This window comes from Lynx canadensis, chromosome C1, assembly GCF_007474595.2.
Source record: "Lynx canadensis isolate LIC74 chromosome C1, mLynCan4.pri.v2, whole genome shotgun sequence".
Classification (NCBI taxonomy): domain Eukaryota; kingdom Metazoa; phylum Chordata; class Mammalia; order Carnivora; family Felidae; genus Lynx; species Lynx canadensis.
The window spans coordinates 9,418,853-9,429,766 of NC_044310.1; the positions used below are offsets into that span (position 1 = coordinate 9,418,853).

The 10,914-nt window shown below is 45.0% G+C and overlaps 1 protein-coding gene across 2 annotated transcripts in view; it reads left to right on the forward strand.

Moving 5' to 3' along the window:
• Positions 1 to 7,020, forward strand: part of PDPN (podoplanin) — a 28,502-nt gene extending 21,482 nt beyond the window's left edge. Inside the window, exons 4-6 of one of the 2 annotated variants that reach the window (XM_030327433.2) lie at positions 3,571 to 3,609; positions 4,166 to 4,271; positions 5,299 to 7,020. In XM_030327433.2, the coding sequence (XP_030183293.1) occupies positions 3,571 to 3,609; positions 4,166 to 4,271; positions 5,299 to 5,305 (152 nt within the window). In that variant the 3' untranslated portion in view covers positions 5,306 to 7,020. Of the gene's footprint in view, positions 1 to 3,570; positions 3,610 to 4,165; positions 4,278 to 5,298 lie in introns of both variants that reach the window. The other variant, XM_030327432.3, reaches the window with a different exon arrangement.
• Positions 7,021 to 10,914: the final 3,894 nt, after the last annotated feature.

The window sequence follows — 10,914 nt, forward strand, 5'->3', positions numbered from 1 at the left end:
CTTGAATCACGAACTGTGAGGTCATGACCTGAGCCAAAGTTGGACGCTCAACTGACTGAGCCACGCAGGGGCTCCTATTTGAGATTTTTTTCTTTATTTCTTTATTTCTTTTGGAGTAGATGGGGGTGGGAGAGGGGAAAAAGTGATCCTCCAATAATTGCACTGAATGTTTGCTAATTATTTTATCTAGATGAGTGTTTCCATCTTTAAATGAAAGTCAACATAAAGACCTTACCTAAATTAATGGTTCCTCCAATCAGTTGCCCATCTGAACACCTAGAAAATTACTCTTTATTGTTCAGTATACATTTCTAGACCCTATCACCATTCTGTTTTTAAAAACTATAATGCTTCTGAGGATTTTTTTTAATTGCTTTATATTTGTGCACAAAATGTCCATAGCAGCATCATTCACAATGGCTAGAACACGAGAGCAGCTCAGATGTCCATCAACATGAATGAATACACAAAATGTGGTATATACATTTAATGAACTAATATTCAGCCTTTTTTTTTTTAACGTTTATTTATTTTTGGGACAGAGAGAGACAGAGCATGAACGGGGGAGGGGCAGAGAGAGAGGGAGACACAGAATCGGAAACAGGCTCCAGGCTCTGAGCCATCAGCCCAGAGCCTGACGCGGGGCTCGAACTCACGCACCGCGAGATCGTGACCTGGCTGAAGTTGGACGCTTAACCGACTGCGCCACCCAGGCGCCCCATATATTCAGCCTTTAAAAGGAAGAAAATTCTGACACATGCTACAATATGGATGAAGCTTGAGGACATTATGCTAACTGGAACATACCAGTCACCTAAAGACAAACACTGTATTATTCCACTTATATGAGTACTAGACTGCCTAGAGTCAAATTCATAGAGACAGAAAGTAGGACGGTGGTTGCCAGGGGCTTGGGGGAAGGAGAGAGTGAGGAGTTGGTTTAATGGCTATGGGGTGTCAGTTTTGTGAGATAGGAAGAGTCCTGGAGATGGATGGCAGTGGTGGTGGCACAAGAGCGAATGTGTTTAATGCCACTGAACTGGCTATTTAAAGATGGTGAGGATAGTTTTATGTTATGCGTATTTTACCATGATAGGAAAGAAAAAAGCTGTATGAAGTACTTTGGGAATAAAGCCACAAAGTCTCTCTGAGATGCTAAAGAAATGGTTACCATTTATTTATTCTTTTTAACGTTTATTTATTTTTGAGAGAGAGAGAGACAGAGCATGAGTGGGGGAGGAGCAGAGAGAGAGGGAGACACAGAATCTGAAGCAGGCTCCAGGCTCCGAGCTGTCAGCACAGAGCCCGACATGGGGCTTGAACTCACAGCTGTGAAATCCTGACCTGAGCTGAAGTAGTACACTCAACCGACTGAGCCACCCAGGGCACCCCAAAAAACGCTTACCATTTAAGCACTAGATAGAACCAAGTAGGGGTATGGGAGGAAAGAATCATCAATATGGTCATTGGAAAACATTTCAAAATTTTGGAGAATCAGTTGCGTGTAAATGAGTTGACGGCTAATTACCTGCAGAAAATGGAGCCTTCTTCCTATAATACCAGGATACCTCTCCCATTCCTTTAAAACAAAATTCTCAGTTCTCTGGAAAATACTCATGATTAGTCTCCTGTCCTGTCTCTTGCCCCACCCTGTCACAAAAACTGTGACTTACCGCACATTTCCCCATAACACACCAGCATCACAGAAATTTTCACATGTGAGTTAAAATATAATTATAAGCACTTGGTTTTTAAGAGCTGATTTTATTAGGGCAGCAGATGTCTTTCCCACGAAACACCCAAGTATGATGACGTTCACGTGTATGTATGACACATTCTCATGACTGCAGCCACCGTCACCGGGTGGGAGCTAGGGAGTATAGAACTAATAAGCTTTAATTTGGTAACGAATCTTCCACATGAATTTTTGGTAATATGTTTTCTGGCCAATGGTGTCACAATGGATGAGGATGTGTTGTAAGTCTGGAATCAGCAGCTACCAGTTTAGTTCATGACAAGCGAATGGTTGACTTTTTTTCTACTGGTAGTTGGCAACCAAAGATGACCTTTCAGGAGTGATTCCATGACACCTTTGTTCTGGGCTGGCCTCAGACCCAACAGTCTCACCCCCTTTTTAGGTGGGATAGCACCATCAGCTTGAGCTCCATGTAAATGCCCCACAGCTGTGAGTTCAGCTCATGCCAGCCGGCAGAGCTGGATTCAGACACTCTTATCCTGGGACCATCTTGAAAAGGTGCATTTTTTTTTTTTTTTTTTTTTTTGGAAGAGAGCCTTGGTACAAAGACTTCTTTCAAATTCAAGCATTAGGAAAAGTAAGCATCTTGCAGATGGTGCTTTCCCCTTTGATTAGAAAAGCTCTTGGATATCTGCGGTATTTGCAGGTTGTGAGCTACAGTCCTAGGGAGGCACCTAATTGATCCACGTCTCTCTATTGTTTCATTAAATCAAAGCCTCTTGACTTTTTCTCCATCTGCAAACTAGGTAAATCACCACCACCCAGAGGAGTTAAGGACTTAGTGTGCAAGCAGGGTGATGGGAAAAATAAAACCCAAAGCGTATATTTTTAAACAGACATTGTGTAAAATTATCTGAAAGAAACTCGCAGCTTTATTACTTACTTACTCTAAGTTAATAACTCAAACCCATGTGATAGCTTAATGAGAATATTCACATTGTAACTATGGGACTAGGTTTGGCTACAGAGAGAAATCCTAAAATAACAGAGGCTAAACACAAAGGGTATATTCCCTCATTTAAAAAAAAGAAAATTTAATGCTTATTTTTGAGAGACACAGACAGAGCGTGAGCAGGGGAGGGGCAGAAAAAAAGGGGAGACACAGATTCTGAAGCAGGCTCCGGGCTCTGAGCTGTCAGTACAGAGCCCAACGTGGGGTTTGAACTCATGAACTACAAGATCATGACCTAAGCCGAAAGTCAGGTGCTTAACTGACTGAGCCACCCAGGTGCCCCAAGGTATATTCCCTCATTAAACTTAGCTGGGCATATTGCTGCCCTGTAAGATGTGGGTTTTGCTACTAAAGAAAAAGCAGGGAACTGATACGTAAGACAAATCACTGTCTGGGCCCATCTTCCAGAACTCTAGAGTATATTGTTCTAAAACAAAATCTTTCAAAATCAAACTCATCACTGTGAATGAGTTTTCTACGGTCTTGACATTGGACCATAGAATCAACAGCCTTGGCTTCTTGTGTCATTCAAACCTCTGAAACTTTGTGACCATTTATGTAAGATTTCTGTGGGTCAATTTCCTTGACTCTGCTCTCAAAAGTGGGTGAGAAAAAAGATACACCAAAGTGCTATGGGCCCATAGGTGTGAAGAAGCATTCATAAATTCAATAATAATACTTTTGAAGATAGGATCATGTCAGAGCTTGCTTAAAAATCCTCTGATCCAATTTATTTAAGAAATTATCCTCTTTGCTTGTGCCTTGCTGCCTTCCACTTAGAGTAAATTAGTCTTTTGCCAGTTGTTAAATTATAGTTATTAAATCCTAATAATTCTGTATCATTACATCTCTTTCTTTCCAGAGAAAATAGGTGAAGACACAGAGACAACAGTTGAGAAAGGTAAGCTAGATTTTGTTATCAAAATATTTTTGTGGGAGTTTAAAAAAAAAGTTTCTTTGAAGCTAATCTTTTGATGAATGACATTCTTTCCTGGATTGTAGTCAACAAGAGTGCAATACAGAACCTTCTGAGAACAGGTTTCAAACCTCTTTTAAGAGAGAAAAGAAAATTACCTGAATCTGAAAATAAACCGCAAATGAGTCTACTCACTTAATGACAGCTATGGAGAACGGTGTCATATAATTTATTGTTACTAAGAATAAAAGTAGGGCTAATTTAATAGCAGCAGACAAACACTACCTAATAATAAACAGTGAAGCCACCCAGTATGAGTGATATGCTTGATAGATCCTGAGACCCAGGAATCTTGCCACTCATAAGATGGGATTAGAGTAGCCCAAGGTTTCATCTCTTCTAGGTCAACTCCTACTGGATAAGGAGAAGCAAATTAGAACATTATTTGCTGTCTTTAGTGGGACAGTGGTATTGTTTATAAATGACACAGGTGTATCATTTATCTGGGGTTCATGCTTTTTTTTTTTTCCTCCTCAATCAGATGGCCTGGCGACAGTGACCCTGGTTGGAATCATAGTTGGAGTCTTACTAGCCATTGGATTCATTGGTGGGATCATCATTTTGGTTGCTCGAAAAATGTCAGGAAGGTACTCGTAAGTAAAGAAATTACACCCATGTGGTAGATAAATGAGAGTGGTCATATCTAGAACCCCAACCTCGAGCCAATAGAAACCTCTAGAAATCAGGTTCAGTGGTGCCTGGCTGCTTCAGTCAGAGGAACAAGCAACTGCTGATCTCATAATCTTGAGTTTGAGCCCCGCGTTGGGCATAGAGTTTACTTTAAAAGCAAAGAGTCCTTTTCAGAAGCCCCTTACCTCTGTGAGGGCTACATCTGAAGTTTCCCTGGGAGAAACAGGTAACTGCTTGGCCTTTCTAAGTTTTGAAAAAAAGAGAAAGAGAGAGAGGGAGGGAGAGAGAGAGGGAGAGTTAGAGCCAGAGATGGCTTTTATTTGACTCCTATTGAGCTCTAACCAAATATGGCTTCTTGTCCTAATTTTTCAACTAACTGAACTTGAAAGAAAACCCAAACCAAGTTTCACCTTGATACCTAATCTCCCCACTCCCAGGCATCAGAGGGAGTTGGGTGGTTTCCAGAAGAGCATTCATTGCAGAGATAGGTCACCGTTCTGATGAGAATTCTTCTGGTAGTGAGGTCTCCTCCCTCCACTTCTGCCCTGCACACACCTACACACATGGTAGTGAACTCCTAGAATTGACCATTGAGGAGGGGAAGGAGTGCTTTCTGTCTCTGAAAATTCCATAAGAACTCAGAAGATTCAAACTCATAACCAGAGGAAGACTTTTTCTTATTTCTGTTAGGGAGATGTTATATAATGGGGTGGAGGGTGGCAGAAAGGGCAAATGTTCTACAACTGGGGGCTGAGGGACACAGCCAACAATAGCATCACAGATTTATGTGCTTGGAAATGCCTGGAAGTCTGCCCCTGGCCGTGTGAGGACCAAGCATGCAGGAGGAATGAGCAGAGAGAGAAGAGGTCCAGGTTCCAAAACTGCGAGTCTTAGACAAGAGGACAATAGGACCATGACTCATGGGATTACTATTCACGGTGCCAGTAAAAGAAGTGACAGCCACCTTTCTCTTTGTTTTCACAGGCCCTAAAGAGCTGAAAAATTGTGCCCTTCTGCCAACATGTTTAGAAGAGAGTTTCCGACTTCCCCATCCTGGGGCACGTGGAAGAAGATGACCCATGGAAATGCTTGGCGACCCCACTCCAAATCCATGGTGATCCCTCCGCTTACCCAAAGTAACTCAAGGAAAGACAATGCAAACGACTTGCTCCTCTAGGCATTTGCCTTTTGAAAAATTTTTTAAATATAAATTTCATACCAGATGATTTAAAAGACAAAGTGCATAGAAAACAGAGCAAAACGGCGTAAACTGATTTGTAACTAAGATGATATAATTTAATCGATGTTAGAAACTGTAATCAGGTCTTCATTCCGACCATGCTCTGTTATTGGTAAAAGGCAAACAAGTCTGGAAATACTCATACCAATGGAGCCCTTGGGTTCAAGTGCTGTATTCGTAAATGGCGAAAGCGTTTTGCAATTTCTGATCAGTTGAAACACATTCCAAGGTAGTCTGGCCCGTTTTCAAATTTCATGTGAATCATCAAGTAGAAATCTAACCTAGTATAACATGAAATGAGCGACTGCCTTTCACTGGCCCGGGTAAGTCATTTCAAAGACACCCATTTTAGATTATAAACAGGAAGTCTATGGTTTGGAGAAGGGACTGTGTTTCTCACAATAAGGTCATCAGGCAAGCTCTAGGCTTGCTTATTGCCTTCTCCAGTGATGACTTGGTGACTCAAAGGTTTGCTCCTACCTGCTGCTTCCTCTTCCCTCAGATGAGGGCCCAGGAGCCGAGGACTCTTGGGGCAGTCTTTTTTCTTTCCATGACATAAGTCCTCCGGATTGAGAATAGGGAAGTCTGAGCCCTGGATGCCAAGGAGGCTGCTGGAGGCCCGATGGTGCCTGAGGCTCAAGTGTTCCAGAAACCGAGAAACAGAAGGAAACCCTGTGCGTTCCTCTGGCCTGAGAAACAGAACCTGCCAATTTTCTAACCTTTACTTCCTGCCTCAGAGGACCGATGTGGACACGAGAAGAATCCCGTACGATAGTAATTTTAAGGAAGCAGGTGGATGTAAGGGCTTGATGTAAAAATAAGTGAGATTCCCAGTCTTCACGACACATACCACACCCTTCCGTGGCGTCATCGCTGAAAAGATCATTAAAGTAAAGGAACCCAAGCTGCCATCTGGTGTAGGCACCATCCAGCTCAGCCCATTTCTTCCCGTAGGTCAGGTGACATCTTTTTCCCGAACGCAGAGTTTTTATACTGACCAGATGGTCTGTCACGATTGTGGTTGTGTAAGGCTGATATCCTCTCAACTTGTACGAAAAAGTAAACTAAAAAAGCACAGCCCATTTCCCTCTTTCTTGCAGTAACGTGGGGATGTTATATTAAACAGCTTTTGCTCTTCTGTTACCAAGTCCAGCTGGTCCACCAACCCAGGGTCTATCTTTGAACATCCGCTAACTCAGAGAAGGGGCTTTTGAAGAGCTTTGTGAGCTTAAGGATCCTTCTCTTTCTTTCGCTCAGATTCCTGAACAGGAATTGAGGACAAAGTCCGTTTTGTCTTTCCTGCCCTTTTCTTTTTTTCTGTCACTGTGAACCATAACCGTCCGCCCCAAGTCACACACTGGACCCGCCGCCTGCTGGGACAGGACTGTGGGTTTCTTGGTCACATCTGTGTTGGTGCTCAACGCAGTATAGACGTGTTTTAAAATAAAACAGATGATTGCGTGTAATGATGAGTCAGGCCTTTGATTGGAAAGATCATGTCTGGGTCACACTTCAGAACACCTCCAGATGAGATTATAAGTTATGGAAACATATGCCTCTTTTCTTGATTGGGAGTGAATTTTAAGTGGTCACGGGAAATGCATCCACTGGAAACAAACACAAACGCACCTTTCACGTAGGGCTCTGTCAAAGTAGAGAGGTTAAGGTCAAGGTGAGGAATGGGATGAGACAAGTGGCACCTTGGGACTTCTTTTGCCCTCTGGTCACAAAAGAGTTAACAAGGTCTTGCCTAGCTCCTGATTTCTCAGCACTGGATGGCACTGGACGGCACTGGACGGGAGCCAGGTGAGGGAACAGTTACCCTGTGTACCTGCCAGTCCTCCCTGGGAAACCGGCCTCAGGTGTGTGGGGCTTGGCTACACAGGAAGAGGCAGGGAGCCCTGTGAGGGTGTTCCCACCGCCTGTGGGCCCCAGGGCAGACTGTCACTCCGGAATTCCTGTCCTTGGGACATCTCCCTGCTTTGTGGTTCTCGGCTGCAAATGTTCCACCCGCTCTGGAGACCGCGCAGTGGCCAGGCGCCCCGCCTCTGTCGCTCTGTCCCTCTCTGGCGGTTGATCTGTTTCCCATGCCCACCTACACTGCCCAGTGTGGACTCCGGGGCCACACCTGGGGCCTTCTCCCTGCCCAACCTATCCCTGCTCCTAAAGGTTGGAAGTTGGAGCACGAGAGCCCTTAGTACCATGCCTTCCTTGCAGTGCTCTGTTTTTGTTAAATTGGGATCGTTAGATGGGACAGACATCAGGAATTCTGGGTGCCTGTTTCCTAACCGATGAAACATAGTGGAAAGGACCAGAATTTGAGTCCCGTTCTCTAGTTTACAACAGGAATCCCTCAAGTGAGTCATTTAACCTCTTTGGGCTACAGTTTCTTTGTAAGAAAGTCCATGAGGGGCGCCTGGGTGGCGCAGTCGGTTAAGCGTCCGACTTCAGCCAGGTCACGATCTCGCGGTCCGTGAGTTCGAGCCCCGCGTCGGGCTCTGGGCTGATGGCTCAGAGCCTGGAGCCTGTTTCCGATTCTGTGTCTCCCTCTCTCTCTGCCCCTCCCCCGTTCATGCTCTGTCTCTCTCTGTCCCAAAAATAAATAAACGTTGAAAAAAAAAAAAAAGAAAGTCCATGAGACAGTGAAGAAAAGCATCCCTTTTCTAACAGGAAACGAGCCACGTTCACGTGGCCTCAGAGACCGAGAACAGAGATCTCAGCTACACCACGTGTGCAGTTACGTCACCTCACACGCTCCCCGCACGAGAGGACTGCGCCCTAATGGAGCCACCAAGTGGTGCTGGAAGTTCAAGGAAATGACGGCATCCATTCTCCCGTCAGAGGCACCTGGGAGCCGGCGTGCTTAAGTTAACTACACCAGATCAGAGCCTTGTTTTAACCCCTGCCACACACGGACACACACACCTTTTTTTTTTTTTTTTGTCAACCTGAAAGAGCCAGTTGAAAACCGACACATAATTCTGCCTCCTGCCCCACCTTTCATGAACCGGGAAAGAACAAGTAACTGAACCCCTTGCTGTACCCATCTTTAGTATTCAGGGCATGGGGCAGCTTGGGACAAATGCTTCGATGGGCAATGATGTGTATTCTGACATGAAACCTTTCTCGACTAATCAAAAGTCCAGTGAAAGTGGGAGAGGCAGGTCCCCGAGACCCGGCTGGGTGTGGACACATGCTTGGAATACTCAGTCGTGCACTTGTGTGTTGGAGAGCTTGCCTTGCCTAAAAGACTACACTTCTCTGTGCTCTACCTGAGGCTTAACATTGTGTTAGGATGTGTCATAGATCCTGGGTTCTTAAATTCAGTAAATATAAATTATGTAACCACCATTCATGGGAAATACTGCAGAATAAATTTAAAATCTTGGAGTCAAAGCATGAAGATTGACCCACTGCTGTGAAGAATGTGGGTTGTTTTGTTTTGTTTTGTTTTGTTTTTAGTCTGGAGCATCCAAGGTACACGTATCTGCCTCGTACAGGCTAAGGGCCAGCCTGGATTCCCCCAAATGATTCCTCGTCATTTCTGCTCTCTCCGGCGGTCATTTTATCAGACACTGAGGCAAAGCACTGTGTGTTCTACCTCTGCGTCTAAGGGCTCCCTGCCAGAATCATATGCAGTCCTGAGACCTCATTTCTTCCATTTTTTCCTTTCCTGCTCCCTTCTCTCTTACCGCCTCTACCTTCCCACTGATGCAAATCTTTCGGGGGAAAAAGTCACATGCCAGTCACAGGGAGCTGTTTCTGAAATGACGGCTGCCCTCTGGAAGCTACTGAAGACATCATCTGAAATATGTGCTTGGACAACTAACACTACTTAGAGCGTCCCGTGTGTGACCTCAGGAGGGATAAGAATGTTCCAACTAAAGGGACCCGTGGAAGCTTCCTTTTGCTTCTGACGTCCACCCCGTAGATGAGGCGGGAGCTGTGGACGGCACAGGGCCACTTGGAAAGGGAATGTTTGGTGTCAACGAGGTCTTTGGGGGTTCTGGAAAGAGAGAGATTCTCTTGTGGGATGAATAATCTGTTCATTCATTCATTCAACAAACATTTGTTCTCAGGTCCTCTCCTAGGTCCTGGGGATACACAGTGACCGAAACTGACAAAAATCCCTGCCCACGTGAGCTTACAGTCTAGCATGGGAGACAGACTGTACCCCAAATAAGTCATAGAGTATGTAGAAGCTTCGCGGGCGGTAGAGACAGTGGAGAGAAACGGGGGAAGGGAGAAGCAGTGCAAGGTGGAGGACTGAAGCGTGGAATTGGGGGTGGGGAAGGCCTCGCCAAGGTTTGGAAAGGTTCTTGAAGAGGCTAAGGAGTGAGCCAGAGAGACATCGGGATGAAAACCCTTCCCAGCAGGGGAACATCAGAGGCCTGAGATAGGAGCACGTCTGCCCATCTGGTGTTTGGGGAAAGCAGGGAAGCTCAGGAGGCTGGAACAGTATGGATTCTGGGGAGAAAAGTAGGCGATGAAGCCAGAGAGGTTGGGGGTGCTCTTAATGGGGAGCCATTGGAAGGCTTTGAGCAGAGCTGCGCCGTTTCAAAAAAAACATCTGACATTTTTAAATAAATCACTCTCAGGGCACCTGGGTGGCTCAGTTGGTTAAACGTCTGACCCTTGATTTCAGCTCAGGTCATGATCTCGCAGTTCACGAGTTCGAGCCCTACATTGGGCTCCAAGCTGTCAGCATGGAGCCTGCTTGGGATTCTCTCTCTCTCTCTCTCTCTCTCTCTCTCTCTTTCTCTCTCTCCCCCTGTTCCTCCCCACCCCCTTAAAATAAATAAATAAAACTTTAAACAAATCACTCTCACTCTTGGTTGGGAACTGGTCAATTAAAAAGCCAGTCTGGTAGAGGCACGTGACTGGCTCAGCTGGTAGAGCATGTGACACTTGATCTCAGGGTTGTGGGTTCAAGCCTCATGTTGGGTATGGAGATTACTTAATAATATAATCTTAAAAAAAAAAAAAAGCCAGTGTGATAATCCAGGCTCAAGATGCTGGTGGCTCAGACCAGATGGCTGTAGCGGGGGTGGCATAAGGTGGTCTTGTTCTGACTGTATTTTGAATAAAGTCAACAGAACTATCTGATGGGTTGGGCGTGGGATATGGAAAACAAAAAACAAAAAAACAGAATCAAAATGACTCTAAGGACTTTGCCCTGAGCAACTAGAAAGTGGAGTTACTATCAGGTCACTGGGGAAGGCTGTGGGTATTTCGGGTTTGAGAAAGAGCAGGAATTCTGTGTTGAACATCTAGAATTCCCTCCCATCCTTCCTACCATCACCGGCCAACGCCATGCTGCTTCCTGGCCTCTGCGGATCTAGAACTTCCACGATCTCCCA